Source organism: Populus euphratica, unplaced genomic scaffold (genome assembly GCF_000495115.2).
Source record: "Populus euphratica unplaced genomic scaffold, PopEup_1.0 scaffold248.1, whole genome shotgun sequence".
Classification (NCBI taxonomy): domain Eukaryota; kingdom Viridiplantae; phylum Streptophyta; class Magnoliopsida; order Malpighiales; family Salicaceae; genus Populus; species Populus euphratica.
This window is the reverse complement of record NW_011500131.1, coordinates 152,260-173,753: the sequence shown is the minus strand read 5'-3', so window position 1 is coordinate 173,753 and position 21,494 is coordinate 152,260. Positions and strand designations below refer to the sequence as shown.

Sequence of the window (21,494 nt, the reverse complement as noted above, 5' to 3'; positions counted from 1 at the left end):
TTTATTTATTTATTTATTTACTTTTGAAAAAAACATGTGTATGTACAAGTAGTTGTGATTGTTGCTCATATCTTTTCTTGGTTTTACATCTAAGAACGGCCTACTTACCTCATTATCGGGCATGCATCTTCGAAATATTTGATCAGTATAATATTTGAATAAGTAAGGGTCATCCCAATAAAAGTTTTGCATGTCGCTCAAAAAATATTTGTTAGGCATAAATACAAATCCAACATACTGAATAACAATTCAACAACTTTTAAGTAATTCTAATCTTAAAATTTTCTTATCATGATACCAAACATTTCTAATAAGAGATGCAAGTTTTAAAAGAATATAATATTTATGATAGCAAATGGGGCATTAACAAAAACAAAAGAGAGAAACATTACATTCAAGACAACAAGAACTCTTTCAAATATTGTAGTTTTGAGGTACTAAATCTAATCTTGTTTTTATAGATTATATGAGTGTATTAGCCTATTTCTTGCTTGTGAAAGTTTAGCAGCCTTGATGAGTAAACAATGAGTCCTCTTGTTTGTACTTTAAAGGCTTGTCAAAATAAAAAAAAATAAAAACAAATACTAATATTTTAGAGAGGTAGTTCTTAACCCATGTAAAGAAGGCTAGACAAGGAGAATTTATACATTTTGTAGCTAGCTATAAATAGAAGAGAGAGGGAGTTGAACATTAAGAGTTTAAAGAGGCAAATGTAAGATATATAGTTGTTCAGTTTTTAACTCAATTATATTCAACCTATGTCAAGCATTCAAAGGCTATATCCTAGATCTAAATTAAGAAAATTAAAAAATCATGCTTAATAAAACAAACAATTCATTCGTCAGGCATAAATATGAATCCAACATTATGAATAACAATTCAACAACTTTAAGTAATTCTAATCTCAAAATTTTCTTATCATGATACCAAACATTTCTAATAATAGATGCAATATTTTAAAAGAATATAATATTTATGGTAGTAAATATGGCATTAACAAAACAAAAGAAAGGAACATTACATTCAAGACAATAATAAGAACTCTTTCAAATATTGTAGTTTTGGGGTACTAAATCTAATCTTGTTTTAATAGATTGTATAAGTGTGTTAGCCTATTTCTTGCTTGTGAAAGTTTAGCAGCCTTGATGAGTAAACAATGAGTCCTCTTGTTTGTACTTTAAAGGCCTGTCAAATAAAAACATAAAAAAAATACTAATATTTTAGAGAGACAGCTCTTAACCCATGTAGAGGAGGCTAGACAAAGAGAATTTATACATTTTATAGCTAGCTATAAATAGAAGGAACATGAAGATTTTAAAGAGGCAAATGTAAGACATATAGTTGTACAATTTTTTGCAGTAAGGGAATTGGATTTCATCCTAGTTTAAAAGTGATTTCAATTACAAAAAGAGAACTTTCGTTGAAAAAACACAATAGGTTATGAGAACCAAAGCTTTCATAAAGCAAAACAACTTCAACATAGAAGAACATGAAAGAGAAGGGCTCATTCTAAAAGGAAGAACAAAGATTACAATTTCTGAATTTACAGAGTTCCTTTTCTTCCTCTAATTTTTAGTTGTTGAATTGTTATTCATTATGTAGAATTCATATTTATTTTTGATGAATGAATTGTGTGTTTTATTAAGCATGACTATTTTAATTTTCTTAACTTAGGGCTAGAACATAGTCTTTGAATGCTTAATGTATGTTGAATATGGTTGAGTTAAATATCATTTATTGATTGCAATTTGATAAAAAAAATTTTCATTCGTGCAATTTACTAGCCATGAATTTTTTTTTTCATTCGTGCAATTTACTAGCCATGAATTACATGTCTGAGGTGTAAAATAAAGTAACAGAAGTGAAAGTTCAATATTAGTTTGTGAATTTATCAAACTTTGATAGTGTAATTTAGAAATAAATATACACTTTTGTAACCTATATTAGAGAATCTATAATTATTAATTTAATTCAATGTGTGTGCTTTGAGCTTAGGAAATTGGCTGCAGTTGTTCTGGTTGTACATACATAGACATGATTATGAAGATGCTAAATAAATTCCTCTATTCCAAGACTTTGTGCTTCAGAAGTTAGGATATGATGATTGTTCATATGATCTGGGGGTTCCAACATTGAATCAAATGAAACTAGCTCTAATCCCGAACTACACTGCAACTTGTAGTAAAATTCTTTTGAGTGAAAAAATGTTTAAGCAACAGTAACATGTCATCTAAAAAAAATTGATTTTAATCATGAATTAAATAATATTTTGAACTAATACTGAGATAGAAAAACATTTGATACACTTTTATTAATCTAGGCTGACCTATAAAACTCGCGGGGATAATCTTGAAAATAAAAATTAAAAAGCTCAATCTTAAATTAACTTAATGTTGAAGAATGAAATTGGTGAAAAAAAAATATTTGATTAGAAAACAAAGTGAACTTGAGTCAACTAAACAAACCCATGATGAAAGTTATGTATTGGGCCTCTAGAAGTAACAACCTAAGTGTGTGGACCTATAAACCCAGACTTGCACGCTTGGGCTTGTTTTTTTTCTCTCATTTAAAGGTGCGGGAAACTTATTGTTTGCCCTTTTTTTTTTCTTTTAAAATACGAAGTCGATGCGTCGCCTACTAAGAGAGACAACGTGTTGTCTCCTGGCCCAAATTTCAGCCGCCATTGTGGTGCTTAAAAAATAAAGGCTCTGGGTTTTTAACTCACAAAACTTATTTTTCAAGATATTTAAAGCCAAAAACACCCAAAAACTAGTCCTAAAACATGTAGAAACCAACTTAACAACTTAATAAACTAAAAAAACAAATTAAAACACAAAATCAAGCAGAATAAATTCTTATTCTTGACTTGGATATGTTTTTTTAGGTAAAATCAAGGCTTAAAAAACCACTATAAGACTCCCCTTATCAAATATAACCACTTGACACCAATTTCAACCATTTTGATATTCATAATATGTATAAATGATGACTTTCTTTCTATAAATAGAAATTTAGTGAGCTTCTCTCTCTCCTCTAATATAAAAGAATTGGGAAAAGAGGGAAATAGACTTTGATGAAAACTAAAGGAACTAATAATCTATAAATCAAAAAAGATGAGAGACTAATATAAGCCTAGAAAATTTTAAATAATAGTAATTGAATAAATGAATCATAATAAGGATTTTACAGTGAGAAAATATAGAATAAAATAAATCAATTTTAATGTTGAGGTTACACTAAAAGTCAAGAATTTTACTTGAAAATTAAGAGATATGGATTAAAAAGGGTAAAATGGTAAAAGAAAAGAGCTCTTTTTTTCTTTTATAAGCTCTCGGTTCAGTAGAGAGGGAGAGAAAGGGGCATTTCTTTATTTATTTGTCAATTCTACACTAAAACACTTTGAGGAAAAAAAAAGATTTAGAATTTATTTAAGAAGATATGAGTGTTTTATTGTACAAACACAAGAAATTAAAGAAGAACAAAGGAAGAGACATGTGATACTAAAGAAAGAAACTTACGACAAAGAGGGAAAAAATTGGAAGTGTGGAAAATATTTGACTTGTTGTGTTTTGAAGTTCATTTCATCACTAAGTAAGGAGTTTTGAGAAAGATAATGCAACAAATATAAGCAGAATTGGTGCTTAAGTTTATAAAGTAATGTTACAATTTAAGTCAATTTAGAGAAAATATGAATTGTCTTGAAATTGTATATGGACCATGATAGGTTGTCATGAAGGTGAAATAATGAGAATAATAAAAGGAGAACCAAGTCTTCCTTTGGAATAAGTTTCGACCATATTAAAGAAAAAAAAGGTAGGGTGATTTATTTAGCTACTAGTAAGCAAATTTGATTTAAATTGTATTCTAATTGTGTTAGTAATAGTGTGGAAGATGATTTTAAAGGAGTGACATTGTTTTATTTTTTATGTAATGGTGATGAATTTTAAAGTTCTAAGAATTTAATTCATTTGAAGAATTGTTGAATTAAAGATAAAAACTGATTGTGTTGGGTGTATGAAAAGGAATATTTTGGTGCTTGTTCTAGAACAAAAAATGGCCTATCTATATAGAAAAATGACTAGACCAATTTAAAGAAATAGTCGAACCATTTCTTAAAACTGTTAGATTGTTTTACTACATTGCTTGATTAAGAGAGAGTTGGAGTTATTTTATATTTTAATTTGCATGACAATTGTGTCAAGAGATGTTGTACAACCTAATTAGAATATAAAGTTAATGGGATAATGATAAAGACTTGATAGGATGACCATGTATGATTTCAAAATTTCACTAAGAAAAGTTCTTAATAAAGAACCTAAAATGAAGTTATAAGAATAATATGTTTAGTTATGTTTTAATATTGAAATGATAATTTAAAATTGATAAATATTAATATAACAAAAAGTTAAATGATGTGAAGCTCTTCTTGACAATCATAAATCTCTCGTTTGAATATTATTATGATTAAGTTGGGAACTACATAATCTAAAAAAAGTAAGGGTGATTAAACCTATGATATAGAATATGTCTTGAATGAAAAGTTATTATATTAGAATGTAAATATGATTTTTGAATTTATAAATAGTAGTGTTAATCAATGGGTAAATTGATTTACAAGGAATGCTTTAACAGTAAGACCACTGACTTGAGCTGGAGCGGGGACTTCAAACACAACAGGTAGGTGTCTAACACCTATAATTTGTTAAAGTATTGCACTTTTCACATTAGTAAACTTTACCCATTTTATCTTCGTATCGATATGTGAAACACATGAACAAATGAATAATAGTGGGTAAGAAAGAATAAAGATGAACAACCTGATTAGCTACTCCTGTAAATGGAGGATAATAATGTTAAGAGATTCTTGACATCAACAAATTAAAGTATCTAAAAAGACTTGATTAACTACTTTGGGTTTAGATAATTAATGATATCAATGGATTATATTGATATCGATATTACATGAAACTTAATTAGCTACTCCTGTAAATGGAGGATAATGATGTTAAGGGATTCTTAACATTGACATTACTAATGGAAAAATTGAAGTATCCAAAAGGACTTGATTAACTACTCTAGATTTAGATAGCTAATGACATCGATGAATTACATTAATATCAGTATTACATGAAACTTGATTAACTACTCTTATAAGTGGAGGTTAATGATGTCAAGGGATTCTTGACACCATCATTTTCAATGGATAAATTAAAGTATTTGAAAGGACTTGATTAGCATCTCTAAATTCAAGTAACTAATGATATTGATGGATTTAATTGATGTTAACGTTACTTCGATTCTAATTAGTTGATCAAGGGTTGGGAAGGCTAATAATGCTAACAAAATTTATTAATATCATCATAACCCCCCAATGGATTTGAGAGAAGAAAATGTATTTGATTAGTTACAAAAATTAGAAAAAGCTAATGATATCAAGAGGATGTCTTGATATTGACATATTTATAAAATATGAGTTAGCTATCTAAGGAAAGATAGTAGATAATACTAGTAACTTGACATTAGCATACTCTTGGTAAATTGTTCTTGAAGAGTCGATTAAAAAAGAACATTATGATATTTTTCAATGTAATAGCTATTATTTATAGTTATTTCATTACTCATAATGACTAGTATATTTTAGGGACATCTCATTTGTATAAGAAGTAGTCCTTATTCTATTTTACTTTTGTGATCATAGATTAGGTATAAGATGCCTAAATTTAGGATTGAATATATTTTTACTTGATTTTGTAATCACAATACTAAATTTGTAAATTCTGATGTATAGATACAAATAAATCTCTCGATGATGATATATCTATGAGTTAATATGCATATGCTTTAGTTTTTATTTTCCTTATATTACATAATTATTTATGAGTGAATTCCCAAGGACTTTGGTGATATAATGTGCAAAATCCTCCATAATCACATGCATTCACAATTTGGTATCTTATGAATATTACAAATTTTAGGGTGAAATTATTATTATTATTATTATTATTATTATTATTATTTAAGAAATCTTAAATTAGAAAACCTACTACAATTTTAGCAAAGGCTCCTTTGTACCAAGAGGTTACAAGTTATCGACTAGAAACCTATTATACTTCAATACTCAACCATTTCATATATTATTGATTATTCAATCATCCTGAATCATCACATCACAAAATCAAACCATTCCATCTATTACATTTCATTATAGTTCACTCTACACACACACAAATACTCAAATTATCTAAAATTAGTGAAACATAATCACAATACTAATGTTTGTGACATAATAAAAAGAAACTAATGAGATATCTTGAGTTCATGTAAGATATTGAATTCAAATTACAAAATCTTCAAGATAAGTAACATTTAATTACCTAACCCATTATAGTTTAAAAAAAAAAAGAGCATCTATTACATGTTCATTCAAAATTATATATAATAAAAAAAAAAACATCTTAATTATCTGTCATTTGGTTAATGGCTATGAGGTACCTGATATTACTTTATAAATAATAATTAATTTTACAACATATAGATTATCAAACAAACATAACAGTCATAACAATAAATTTAGATTGTAAACTTAACATTATCAATAATTTCTTATTAATAGTCAATAGAATTCATTCATCATATTACAATATTCGTTCACCACATCAAAATTGCATGATTATCATCAGCTTATTCCCCTTAACAGATATTAGTTTTCTAAAATCTAGTCTTTCAAGTTAATACCAAATACAAGGTAACTTTTTCATTTGTCTATGTCCAGACGTTATTTTTGAACATTATTCTTTATTTTAGGAATCCAAATTCATCACCTATTATCAAGCATTATTTCCTCTTTTAGAAATCCAAATTCATTTCCTATTACTAGGCATTAGTCTCAATATCAAGAAACTAATTACTTTGCCTATATTGGGCGTTAATCTCATTAATAGGAAACTAATTCATTAGCTCATAACCACAATTTTAACATAACATTATATTTTCAATAAATTATTTCGATAAACTAAGTAAGAAAATATTAAGGTCTATGATACCTACCTACTGTAGAGCTCGAGTAGAACCTATCTATTGCTGCATAGCTTTCACTGCCTCTCCTGTATTAAAAGCTATTCCACATTATTGTTTCATGACATGCTCATTTCACACACACACACACACACAAATTCAAATTTATTTCTTATATTATCAACCATATTAAGTCTAACATCAAAACAACTTTTAAAACAAGGTAGAAGCTAACAATTTAGACTATTCATTCTAGGATACCATCTCTTATTTACATCACAATTATAATCATAAAAATATAGTTTTGATTATAACTTATCTTCTCCGATGGCCAAACTACATTTAAACTAAAAGAGGAAAGGCTTAATTTAGCATTTAACACACCTAATTTAATTGGTACTGCAACTCGGCAAAACTATCCAATACTATTCTCATCTTGACACCTCTTAAATTTTTATCTATAAATTACACGAACAACAAAATATTCCATTCATCTTCTCATTATTCAAACAACTATATATATATATTTCAACCTTCATCAATCTCATTTATATTATATCTAAAATAACCAAAACCACTTCATGAAAGACATGAACCAATGACATTCATAATTACACTACGTTTTATATACTGCAATTATCATCATATTTCTCTTTCAATTATTTTTTCTTTGACTAACATGACAACCTCTTCTTTTATCATAATTCATTCATGATATTTTTAATCAATTCTCTCTTACATGAAAAGTCCAATATTACCCGATATTTCCTTACATTTCAAAACACAAATCCTCCCTAAATTCTCAACACTATTGTTTTTCAATCTCATTTTAATTTGTAACTAAATTCTTTCAAAATCACTTTCCTCGTACACAATTTCACTTAACTATATATAAATCTGTTGCATATAATTTGGTCCTTCATCGGTTGGTCAATGAACCCTTAAGGATCTCATGATTTTTTTCATCATTTTTACCTAATTTCACATCCAACACAACCTATAATTTAATTGATTCAATTTATAGACAATTTCTATTTCCCTCGAATTTCCACCATAAACCATAGCATTAATTTCATTAATTCCACCTTAATTGTTACCCATTAAGTTTAGAACTCCTTACTAAACGATAACCTAGTCTTTAAATCCCTAGCAGTCAAAATTTTCCACTTTCCTCCACATTTTCCTCTCTTTTCTTACATTCTCCTCTAACACAATCTACCCTCTCTTTGATCTTTATTAATTTCTAGTGTGGAAGTTTTCACTCCTATTTATCATTCCTCGTAACCCTTTTAATGGTGAAATGAAGAAAAAAGAAGATAAAACACTATTTTCCTTTCTTGGTTGCACCATGAGATTTTAACAAGGACAGCAACAAAAACAATTTGACTATTTTCATGTTATTATATTCATTTTTTTTATTTCATTTTATCCTACTATAATTTTGATATCCCAAAATTGTTCTATAAATTTGTACCAACGGGTATTTAAAAAATGTTTTTGATAGGCGTTTACATAATAAGTATTATTAATATGGTTTGAGATCCAAGATAATTAAATCAAATATGAAAAATATAAATAGAAATGTAACAAAGAAAAAATCCATAACCTGAAATTTCTTTATATAGATGACTACTAAAATTTTTGCAGATTATTGTTATTAAAAAAATTAACTTTTACAATTAAAATAAATTTTTTATATGAAATTGAATACCACCACCCATGTTACTTTCTATATGAAATTCAAATTAAGAACTGTCAACTTTTAATTCAACCCTTCCCAAAAACAAATACAATTAGATTTAAATTTAGACTAAAAAACACTCAATTGTGCCACGAAAAAAGTTACAGAAACAAATTAAATTTGTTGTAAAAATCAACCATTTCAATTTCAATTCAGCCCCCACATATTCTAGCTTTATACTTAATTGCATGTTTAATGAAATAACCCTAGTGTCCCTAATGAAAAGAAACATAAAAACTACCAATACTTAATTGAATGTTTAATGAAATAACCCTAGGGTCCCTAATGAAAAGAAACATAAAAATTACTAATAAAAGTTCTTTTTTTTCTTTCCCTCAAGCAAACATTAGCGAGGCAAAAAGGGTCGAGCCTCCATTTCAAAGATTTAATCCAGATTCTATCAACCATATCACTTACCAAGTACAACTAATTGTGCACCCCCCTCAATGGCTTCAAATGGGAAAAGACAACATTTTCATTCATTTTTGACCCTCAACGCTGGGCTAATTTTAAAGGCAAGGGAAGAACTAATTTGACACCCTATACATTAAAAAAACCCATTACAGTTTTCCTTCTTTTCTTTTTTGTTTTTTTTTTGTATGCTGGGGTATCGAAAATGTGACTCGACCAATATTCTACAAAACCTGCAACCTCCATTATACATCCAACTCACCTATAACTTCGTCATTTTCATTTAACCCCAGAAGGGCTTGGACTGCAGGCATCAAACGTTTTCTCATCCCCCAGCGTGAGCTTCAATACAAACCACTGGATAGCAAGGAATCAACATGTTCACTCATTTCGGATGGAATAATACTTGTCCCAAAGGGTTGGAGATTTTGAAATTTCACTCATAAGGTTTTTGAATTTAAGGCTGCAATCTCCTCCGCTGAAATGTAAAAAATCAATGATCATGCACCAACAAAAGACAGGATGTCATTCAGCTCATTTTGTGTTTCCATTATTATGCCAGAAATAAAAACCTGAAATTTATTCAGTATAAAATTTACAAACCTTGTTCGATTCAAGGATGCGATTGCTCGAAGAGCACTGCGAATCATGTCTTCATTACGATCCACTTCTTGCTTTACAGCATCTAGCTTAGGCTTAAAATTGACAGTTTTTTGGAGGGGCTCCACCAATGAGTCCAACACTGAAGTGCGGAATACAGAGATCAGAAAATCTGTAGCACAAAGAAACCCAAAAGACTAAAGTTGGATGATTAACTCACTGACCTGCCAATACAGCAGATGGACACTTATCGGCCAATTTTGAGAGGATAAGATGACAAGGCATTTTAACATCATAATGATCTGGAACATCCAAAACAGACAAGTCAGCCAATAGTTGATAACATCAACAATAACAATCATTTTATACTCCAATCTTCATAGATGCCATTAGCTAACTAGATCTAGCTATTGATTATTGAATAATGATTTGAAATTAATCAAGCCATTGTAATGAAGAACCAAAGAAACAATCCTATTGCAGGATAGTTAGAAAAATAAAGAAATGAAGGTGTAGTATTCTTCTCAAAAGTAGTATTTTGGAAAAAGAAATTTCATATATATATGGATTTTATCCTTAGTTATGATGCAAATGGATGCTGCAAACTGAATGTTTCTTTCCTGGTTAGAAAAAACCCAAAACATGTTCGAAATGCTGTCATCCAATGATGCAGCTAAAGAGAGAGATTTAGCAATTAATTCATTTGTCTCTTAAGTCTGAAAAAGATTAGTTTTCTAAAAAATAAATGAATATAGGAAAAAGAAATCATAAAAATTGAAAACTCCTGATTAATATTATTAGTTATAGACAAATTATAATCCAGAAAACAATTAAGATGGCTAAGATAGATAGAATCCTATAAAAATAGATTTTATGGAGAAAAAAAGGTAAAAAGATATTAGAATTTAAGAAATAAATTAATATAATTCCTATATGTCTTTTTGCTAGGTTGCATCCCTCGACATTACTTTCATGCATAAAACCAAACTGAACGAGCAACAAAATTAAACAACTAAACAATAATTGCGCTTGGTGAGAAGGATATTGAATACGACCATCCAGGCCTGATTTGAGGTAAGGAACAATGAAAGATGAAGGGTTCACTTGATCAAGACAACCATCCAGCAATGTGTCTACACATTCAAAAGCTGCTTTCCTCAACTCAAGGCCATCATCCACAATATGCTTGAAAGGCCCAAGATCTACAGTTCGTATCAATTCTTGCTGCAGTAAGCAAGATTTAAAATCAGAAAATCCTGCAAGGATATAATATGGGTGATACTGTACAAAAATGCAAGCAAGACCAACAGGAAGACAAAATAACATAAACATTGGAGAATATAACTTCAACATCTAATAGAGAAACCCAAATAACAGAAACATTATGTTTTTTAAATAGCAGTTACAATCATATGCAAATTGTTAGAAACCCAAATAATGTTGCAAATTGAAAAATCTAATAATGTAAGACTATAAAATTGCAATACTATAGTCTTCAATGTACACAGCACAAACTATGAGATTTCAACAACGTGTTGCAAAAACATGAGCTAATGACATTTTTAAGTCTAACAGCTACATTGTTATGAGATATAACAGCTGTTACAGCAGCAACACGTCCAAAATGCTACACCTCATAGGAAAAGTAGGATGCAATATAATGGGCCCTTGAAAGTCTCACATAGCCGCCATTATTTTAAAAATCAGTTGCATAACTCGCAAAAAACTCAACTGTTGAAGCTGGGGGGTTACAGCATGGCTCAATTGTTGTTACTAAAGTACAGAAAACAGCCAGGCATCCACAAAACATAGTATAAAAGGCAAGAAACAGGGAACACAAAGGATAACAACGGAAATGCATTAACAATTTTATGATACAATCCATTTACTTATAAAGCCCAGTTGTCAATCATTCTGCACAAAAGCACAAAAAATGACTTCAAGGACAATTCCATCAGTTCAAGCCTTCTATAATTGGCGAAATGGATAGAACAGCATAACCTGCCCTAGCAACAGAGAATCCTTTCATCCTGAAAGGTCAATTTACTCCCCTTATTCGTTGTTTCTCATTGATAGGGACTTTTGCATCCCCTTATTCGTTGTTTCTCATTGATAGCAACATATATATTGCCTCAAGCTTTTACTCACTTATGCTTTTTTATTGTTTTTGGTTATCTTTCATTCATCATTAATATAATCATCATATTATTATAATAGCTTAAGCTGTTAGGAATCAAACCAAATCTTTTTTTAACAAGTATTATCTTGCAGTTATGATGCGGTATGTTTAAGCTCCTTAAAATATATTTATAGTAACTTGAATAACTAAGCATACCTAAAATCAATATTTCTAGGACTCGAGAATATATGCCATTTAGCTGATCAAGGTTCATCTCAATCAATCATCCTATGGAAGTACAATGGAATTACAAGAGAATATATGTCCTTTTTACCAGTTCATCTCAATCTACTATTATATGAAAGTACAATGGAGTCAATATTCATCACACAACCTAGTATGTATAATCCTAGGCTGAATGCAAAATGCCTTTCTTTCAAGTAAAACAATGATTTGGCTCACACATATGCTGCCAGCATGGACATTATAGAGATGGATTCAAATAACTATTTCAAATTTTCAATACAAAGACTAACTGATACAAACCCTCAGCAGTGCAATATATAAATTAGAAGCAAAAGATTAAAAACAAATAAGAATTATAAGATTACCAGAGCACTGGAATCATAAGCGGTGCATGACTTCTCAGCACTATGCTAAAGCATATATAAATCAATGGGATAAAGACCAAACATTGTAAAAGACAGGACAGGTTAAAAAGTTCAAGCAATAATCCCCTACTTACACTGTATTTAGATAGGCAGTATATGGAAGTTGCATCATTAGCTCAGAAAAGGCCAACTTTTCAATTACCTTAACAATTGTTTGATCATAGAGAAGTGGCAATAATTCAGGAAGGAGTCCCTTGATAAGGTTAGGCTTATTGTGAGCGAATGTGCTTAAGGCCAAGACAGCTGCACGCCTAACATGCTGCATGTCATATTTAAGAACAACCATCAGGTTCAAAAACCAAGCAGGCCACCACGTGCAAACACTCTGTTTATTAATTAGAGCAAATATATATCTGCAACTTACCCGGTCATGATCTTTGATCAGCATAAGAAATGATGAGATTTCCGGGTATAAAATATCATCAATCTTCTCTGGCCGCTCAACTATTGAGTATTTTACAGCAATTACCACTGTTGCTCTGGTGAAGGCAGCTGGGCTCGTTGTTCTCATCTGTAAGGAATTTAAAATTTAAAGTAAAACACAAGCCTTTGGAGCCACAAAAACTAAGAACAAACTTAAATGAAACTCTGAATGCCATTTGATTTGATGATTAGAAACCTTAAGCGCAGGAACGAGCTTTGCAGGTTCAATAAGTGCAATTTTACCAAGGCACTCGGCTACAACATTCCGAACACCCTCTTCATCACTTTCACAGTGATTAAATAGTAATTTAAGTATCTTCTCAACACTGGAATCCTCGAACTCTGCTTTATCTACTGATTGTCTTACTATAACCTGCATACTCAGGAGGTTAGAGGAGACAGATTTATTTTAAAAATAACCTTCAGTTTGAAGTAGATTTAAGAATAAAAAACAAACCTCCTTCAAAGAATGAAGCAGGAGATATTGTTTCTTCTGTTGATTATCAATCTGGTCCAAGATAAAGGGTAGGTACTTGGAAAGATTACCAACGGCAATATTACCAAGAGCATAGGAAGCAGCAGACTTTATTTCTTCAAAAGGGGATTGGAAGGACTCAATAATAATGGTTTCTATATTTGCATGCATGCTTAGATCTTTCCTTCTCCCAATTTCTCCCAGGCATAATAGTGCAAGGTGCTGCTTCGCCTAAAAAAGAAAATAAAAGCTGTGAAATGCACAATTCAACTATTGCCATGGAAAAGGGTATCATCAATGCCAAGAGCATTCTTGTTACAAAATTTTACTTGTGTGCCAAACTTACTGAATTCGTACTACTGTCATCTTTAAGAATATCAGTAAGCATGTCCACAGTAGATGAACATTTTTTGTCACCAGCGGCAAGGCAGAGAACAGCCACGCATTGGGCTATCGAATGTAAAGCCTGTTTTGCAACACCTGACTGTGGAGATGGCTTAGCACGTGAAAGGAGCGAGTCCAATAAAGTGTCAAAACTTGTATTTGCAGAGTTGACTAAAGCAGCAAAAAAGTTTCGTAAAGCCTGCAATATCAAGCAGGAAAAATTTTAAACCAAGCATTGATCTGGACCACAAGTAATGTTTGGTATTGGAAGAGAGTGTTACCAAAAGGGCTTGACCCTGTAGCAATGGGCTTTTAATTAATGTTAGTGCCTGAGGAAGAACTTTATTTCTAACAGCCAAACCAACGTTGGGGCTCGATTTCCTGTCAGTCATTAAGGTGCAGCAAAGTTCCAGAGCAAGAGCTGCCATGTGCAAATCTGAATCACTGAGACAATGGAAAAACAAGAGAATTAGCATTTTCAGATGTAATCACAGCCAACAACCATTCCTCACTCGAAAGCATAACATCAAAAGGCGTGGAAAACCTAATCAGAGTTGAAAGTTCCACGATAATAACTTCATAAGCAGATGAACCAATTTGATCACCATAAGCTACAATTAGAGAATTCAGTGTCGCCAAAGTTGCCTGCCTTAAAGCCCGATTAGCCTATGTTCCCAAACAACAAAGCAGAATTCAGAATTTATACACAACACTCAAATGCACATTAGACTATCTACAAATCATAATCCAACAAATTAGTACGCATATTCTGAAGTAAACCATTTTTCATACCTTGCGTAGGAATGCAGTCAGCTCTGCAATTACATTCTCCAGGACACAAGACAGATCAATGAGAAGAGGAGAAGCAGCAATTACAGAAAAAGCCTGGATTCAGAAATTCAAAATGGCTTGCATACTTATGCATCATAGTGATCAAGGAGATACATTATAACTTCAGATGAGAAAGCCTAACTATTGTTACCACACACATAATTGGTGCAAAAACAACCCAAGGCATATTAACATCCATATAGCAATTTACATAACACTGACCTTCACAGCAGTAAGTCGTGTTATCTCATTCCCCATACGATCAACAAGTACAGGGAGACACATAGGTAATTCTGCTTTGAGGTTATCACCAAATGTTGAAATGACAAGCCCCATGCAAGAAATGGCACACTCCTTGACCTCCTAGATAGAAGAAATATGCCGCATTAGAAAAAAAAATTCAGAAAAGATAAATGATTTTCAGCATGAGAAAAACTATAGAATCAACTCTAGATACTCTACAGACCTGATCTTGATCTTGGTTGGTCAAACGTGACATTATGGCATTATATATTGGATGGACATAAGGTCTGAAGTCAAAACCAAAGCCCTACATCAGAACGCCAATTAAATTATCAGAAATAGTTAACAAAATCTTAAAAGACAACATAGTATATAAACAATCTAACCTGGATATTGGGACGGACAACGCGAACAAGTTCCCCACAGACTCTTAATGCCTCTGCTGTGACCTTGTAGTATCTCTCACCAACAGCAGACAAAACAGGACTAGAAAGGGCCTGCAATAACAAGCAGTGTAAATCCCAGTATATGTATTACCGCTCAGGAGTCATGACTGCTGTTCCATTCATAATTGAAAATAATCACAACACAGGAAAGAAGTTACCAGTTCAAAGGAGTACAAACAGTAATGTATAAAAAAATTGTACATGCATTCACAGCACAGACCAAGGGTCAGTAATAAATAATTGATCAAGGAAATTGCATGACAACACTCTTTTTTTTATTATTAAAAAAAGTGAATGAAAAACCTCAATTTCCTCAATAATTAAAACCCATCTTGAAGATGATGAATAATTACATCAATCCTAATCATGTTGTCATTTTCAGAGGGACCAACCATTACCCAATGAATCCTATTAAAAGAAGAAAGAAAAGATCTTCACAACATAGCATTGCCAACAAAGGTTTTCCAGAGCTTAACCACAAAACAAAAAATCATATATCCTCAAGCAATGATGCATAATTCAAAACACAAAAAAAGAATGGCTGAACATATTTTCTTTTGACATTTTAAATTTATGGCCAATAGAGCATTGCATGAGAGAAAATGCAAGAAAAAAGATTAAATATGAACTAAAGAATACTTCACTATTAAGAACAGTAAAATAAGAGGTATTGATTCCAGAATAAAACCACTGATTACCTTGATATAAAGGTGGAAAACAGAGGGTGAATGTGAAGCCAATACCAATTTTGTAAATATAAGAGCCTCAATCTTCAAATTTGAGGTCGAAGATTTGTCCTGAGAAATATTGCACAGGAAAATTTGCATCAATTAAGCAACAATGAACCGTGTAATGCAAAAAATTAAGCAACAATGACACATCTGACTTGAGACAAAATTCACATACATTTAATGCCTTCTCAATTCCTGGAATTAGTGACCCAATGTGTTCTGCAAGGCAGTCTGGCAAGACAACCACAAGTTCTTTCAGAACTGAAAATGCACCAACCTGTAGGCAGACAAAGGTAATGCATTTCATTTGTATTATGCAAGGTGTGGCATGATTTATCTATGAGATCACATGCAGTTTTTTGAGCATGCAACTCTTAATCCTCGACACATATCAGCAGTTACCTTGGTCTTGATAGATTTCTCACGCAATTGCCTGTTTATAGATTTGACAATCTTTGGCACTTCTTGCTTCAGTAACCATCTTGGGCTGCATAACAGTTACACTTGCAAAATCAATTCACTGGGAGACCACACTGCTGAAGCAATAAACCAATTGCAGACACAGCAATTTTGTAAACCCTATTTTATCATTTAAATCCAAAGCATGCCCATCATGCAGGCCAAAGAAATCATGTTAACACTTTGACAACTTGTTTAGCACAGTGATTTACCATTTTCAGGAACTGTGATTTTGTCCCTTTTGGATGATGCAGGGTAACATCATTTATTAGGCTTAAGAAAAAAGAAAGCTAGATAAAGAATCTCAGCATTGAAGGAACTAGCTTTGACCAACCAGCCTCAAGTAATAGTGACAGAGTAGAGCTCTGGTTATCAGTATGCCCATAAATGTCAATGACACTCTTAAAGTTGATTTAAAAGCAATGTCTCTTTTCTAAAAATGTTTCAAAACCAAGACGTTAATCAAATAAGAGAAGAGAAACACAAGGTAGACAAAAAGAAAATATATAATGAAAGAAAATACTAAACATTTGGCGGGTGAAATTCAAATGGATAGTGTTAACACAAGTTAATTTTTTCACAGATACAGAAACTTGCCTTGATTCATCCATGTCAATCTGCCCTTTTGTAACATTTCCAGTTTGACGTAGTAGCTCAATGAATGTATTGAACACATCCATCTGCATCACAACAAAATCAGATGAGCACTCAAATGCAGTACCTAAATTTCTGCAGTTGAAAGATGAAGGCTTACCTTGACATTTTCTTCCCTTTCTTTAAATCTATCAATCAACTTAGGACAGGCCTGCACAAAAGAAAAATGGATGTTTAAAACAATGATGTTTAGAAAGCCAAGATTGAATGAAGAAGTTATAAACCATTTTCTTCAACAAACAAAAGTAGAGTATATCACATCAAAAATTGAAAAAAAAAACATCACTCATGTCACCCACCTAAAAGCTTGAATCCAAATTCAAACATAAACCAGCCAACCAAAACTTCAAGCAGGCTCAAACTGGACCATAATAAGAAATCACTTTACATGTGCCCAAATTATTGCAGCATACCTCCTCATATAGATTTGCAAGCACCTCAGGACGAGAAACAATCAATGCCGCTAAGCATTTAGCAGCTGCCCTTCGAACTTTCCAGCTGGCATCTTCATCATCGGTATATTCATTTGCACTCTCACTACAGAACAGCAAAGCGATTGACAAGATAAATAACAAGTTCAAGAAGTATATTGATATGAGCTACAGGTATGCATTTTTTTTAAACATACTCCTCCTCCTCCTCCTCAAGACTCTCATCATCAGTATCTTCTTCCATGTTATCAGTGAAGTTTGGATCATAACTTAGGTACTCCAGAGTAAGATGAAGAATTTCATGACAATAAGAATAAATGTCTCTGGGGCATCTAAGGAGAAAACTTTCTAAAGCCTGCAGCCAAAATTTAGAGGATACAACCAAAAGTCATGATCAAAAGACACACACATAATTAGAACCATAAAAGTAACAGAAAGGATGGGGATATAAACAACACCTGCAAGCTATATTCACGAAGCTCCTCATCATTCTCTGATGCACTTGTGCAGTAATTAATTAGCACTGGCACAGTGTCTCCAAGATGGGGTCCAAATCGATATCCCACAGCACGGCTTAAACACCAAAATATCACACAATTTGTAAGGATAGAAAAGTTTTAGCTTTTTTAGGATGAGTAATAGTGGATCAGGTGTAATCTGAGCTGACCAAAGAAACCTTTGCTACATCCAAAGATCCAATTCTACACATGGATATAAGCATGCCAGAATCCACACATTCAGAGTACAAATCTCGTTATTAGACTGGCTCACACATTGTAGTGCCAATTGTTTATCGTCATCAGTACAAAGTATTAAGTTTTTCTCCTTATTTATCACAATCTTCTTTAAAAGTGAGCACAGGAAAGTGAAAGCACTATATGATAAACACATACAGTATAGCTTTACCTTAAAGAACCAATCATTTGAATGTTTGTTCGGATCATCTCAGGTTTTGCACCCTTACTTCTCAATTTCCAAACTACCTCAACTGTTGCCTTCCCCAATAAATCATCTGAAATGCTTGAAGCAAGAGATGCTGAAGACCAAAGGATATTTTTAAGCCAGATCAACAATCTATTGGGTGGATAGTTATGAAATTAAATTTATCAAAGTTGTGAATTAGCCAAAAATAAGGAAAAAACATAAAGACAGCCGGTTTGAAGGAATCTATCACCTTAATTTCAAGTAAAACAACTTATCAAAATGAAGATTAGCATTGGAAAAACAAAACCCTTCTCAAGTACATTTAAGTGTGGCCATGCATAATAGTTGGGAACTAGCCAAATTTCCAACTGTTCTGATATTTTGGTTCAAAATCCAGAGCATAAACCTTTTTGTTTCGCCCAAGAGTGGATCAAGCGTATCTACAATTAAATCAAAACAATGGTATCACAAGGGAGATCATAACAAATATCTACTCAGTCTTACCAATGCATGAAACAGTCTTCTTTCTAATGGTGGCTTGATTGGAATTCAGTTGGGACAAAAGCGCATTTAAAAGCACCTCATGATCATCTGCCATCAAATTTCCAAATTTATGAAGAACATCACACAAAATATCAAGACATTCACATTTTATCTCCGTGTTCAATCCCTGTGACAGAAAAGAATGCAAAAATAAGTTATTGAGAAGAGGAGATGAAACTTCCATATGACAAAACCTTGACACATGGTACTTAGAACTCACAGGACTTGTTATTCCTTTTATCCACTGTGGAGATAGAGTGACAAGAATAGATTGAGCCAGAGATATTGCTGTGACTTCAGATACAATAGTCTTCAAAGCAATGCTTGCAATGTCACGATGCTGATCTTTACCATGTAGCAATTTTTCACATAGTTTATTAGTCATCTCCACAACTCGAGCCTCGCTGACCTTCTTCACCAATGGAGCAAGACTGCAACAGCACATTAATGAAAAACATAAAAATCAAGCTTGCAGCAACACTGTTACTTGGCATCCCTTTCATCTTCTATTGACACAAGACTCCAAACAAAACACAGAAACAGGAAAAAAGGTTCCCAAGGTGACTTTCCCACAATATTGACACAAGACCCCATAATTTTGTCCAAGTTGGAAATTTCAAATAGCAACTCTTAAATGCTAAATCAATATTGTCACATATTTCAAACGCTAAAGTACACATATACATTAAATAGCAAAGAGCATGCACTATCATCTCTAGTCTAAACACTAGAGTTCATACAATACACAAGGACCAAACTCTTAACATGTGGAAATATAATGATAGGAGTGAAATATATCTATCTAAATATTTTTGGATGAATTCAGCCAACACAAAATACACAAATGTCATGATGTCTATAGCAATTGCAGAGAGAGCTATACCACTTCACAGCCAATCCAGAAACATCACCAGCTACATCATCGAGTTGCTGTAGAACAATATTTGATAGCTTTATCTCCAAATCAGCATCGGCTTTAAAACCCTCCTTGTTTAACTCATTCAACAAATCAGACGTTGCCATGTATCTGTAATCTTTATCCTTACCCGTCATCTGCAAGAAAAGCCAAACAAATGAAAATATAACTGATAGAACACCCAAAATAAATTCAATTAACTTTCACCAACTGAAAGATCCAAATGAACCATCACACAGAATTTGCAAAACCAGCCCTTCAACCACACAGTTGATCAACTCAAATGCCGAAAAAAATAAAAACCATACCTTCTCCAGAATACCCGTCATTTGTAAATTTGCCATCTTCGTGAAACTATATGACCGACACTCTGCTAATTAGGATCACACTTAATGCCAATATTCTGTAATATCACAACCTAAGCACAACAACAAAACAAAAAAGCAAAAGATAAAGCAAGTGCATAACCACCCTGCAGTAAATTTGATGTCAAAGAATACAAAAGAAAGGGAGCTAATAATTAAGTCACAATAAACACTTATTTTCTTAAAAAACAAAATGAAAACCATTAATCATGCAATGTATTTATCCCATTATCCAACATAATTTAACCAAAAAACAGAAAAAATAAAATTTACAATATTAAAAGAGCAAAAAGGGCAAGTATCTAAAAAAACCCAGGAGAAAAGGAACAATGTGGTACATTGGTGAGCAAAACCCTACCCTAAGCAGATAAAAACCAATATTTTGTATTACTTCATTGCATTAACAGCAGAAACCCTAATCAGTTAAGTGTGATAGAATAAAAAACCCTAGAAACTGAGACTGACCCCAACCTGCACTGAAATCAAATGCAAATTGTAGAGCAGAAAATAAAATATACCCAAGATAAGAAAAACACGAAACTTATAGTGACCGAGAAGATAAGTTTCCGGAAGAGTGAGGGAGAGAGATTAGCAGAGAAAGTTTTGATTTTGAAATTGATCTGTTTGTTTTTTTTGTTTTGTTTTATGATGATGATGCTCTTGCATTTTCAGTGAAGGACTGACCGTGGGGGTGAGTGCCTCTTCATCGCCTCCAATCGTGGGCTAAAAACCTTTCTGTGGACTGCAGAGTTCACGGCCCATAGGGAATTTGGGACTGTGTAAGAGTGAAGGCAGGTTCACTTCTCCTTACTATGGCCACTCATGATTGCGTTTTGGTTGGGTATGGACGATGATTAGGGATTAAGCATGCTTGAGTTCGTGATAAAAATTAATTACACTTAATTATAGAGAAAAAATCATTTTATTAGCTAAATAATTTCTATTTATTTTATATAATTTTATTTTTATACTAACTAAAATGACTTTTATTTATTTATTTATTTATTTATTTTACTTAAAAATATATTTTATAATAATTTTAACCAAATATATATTAAAATTAAAAACCTAATTACTATTATGATCAACAAATGAAATGTCAATTGCGTAGAG

The 21,494-nt window shown here is 31.9% G+C and overlaps 1 protein-coding gene across 2 annotated transcripts; it reads right to left on the bottom strand.

Annotated features, from left to right (window-relative positions):
- Positions 1 to 9,063: 9,063 nt before the first annotated feature.
- Positions 9,064 to 21,070, bottom strand: LOC105110378 (cullin-associated NEDD8-dissociated protein 1-like). Of its 2 annotated transcripts, none has more exons than XM_011005401.1 (29): positions 20,900 to 21,070; positions 20,325 to 20,434; positions 19,984 to 20,153; positions 19,321 to 19,531; positions 19,062 to 19,227; positions 18,540 to 18,669; positions 18,092 to 18,206; positions 17,831 to 17,988; positions 17,616 to 17,739; positions 17,303 to 17,353; positions 17,146 to 17,228; positions 16,492 to 16,576; positions 16,265 to 16,366; positions 16,057 to 16,155; positions 15,299 to 15,409; positions 15,136 to 15,219; positions 14,892 to 15,032; positions 14,631 to 14,723; positions 14,383 to 14,504; positions 14,120 to 14,282; positions 13,801 to 14,037; positions 13,437 to 13,685; positions 13,176 to 13,352; positions 12,921 to 13,067; positions 12,699 to 12,815; positions 10,822 to 10,990; positions 9,991 to 10,068; positions 9,770 to 9,908; positions 9,064 to 9,644 (listed from the first exon to the last, which is right to left on the bottom strand). In XM_011005401.1, the coding sequence occupies exons 2-29, from the start codon at positions 20,358 to 20,360 to the stop codon at positions 9,548 to 9,550; spliced, it is 3,654 nt and encodes a 1,217-aa protein (XP_011003703.1). In that variant the 5' UTR covers positions 20,361 to 20,434; positions 20,900 to 21,070; the 3' UTR covers positions 9,064 to 9,547. The 2 variants fall into 2 exon arrangements, with proteins under 2 accessions (XP_011003703.1, XP_011003704.1); XM_011005402.1 differs by lacking the exon at positions 20,900 to 21,070 and adding an exon at positions 20,853 to 20,875.
- Positions 21,071 to 21,494: the final 424 nt, after the last annotated feature.

Bases quoted from the DNA above. Each gene is read 5' to 3' on its own strand.
- LOC105110378 (XM_011005401.1), bottom strand. From the start codon at position 20,360: ATGGCAAATTTACAAATGACGGGTATTCTGGAGAAG. The intron at 19,228-19,320 runs GTGAGTTCTAAG...TTTCTGTCACAG, and splicing joins TAAAAGGAATAACAAGTCCT to GGATTGAACACGGAGATAAA. The intron at 16,367-16,491 runs GTAACTGCTGAT...GTCTGCCTACAG, and splicing joins AGAAATCTATCAAGACCAAG to GTTGGTGCATTTTCAGTTCT.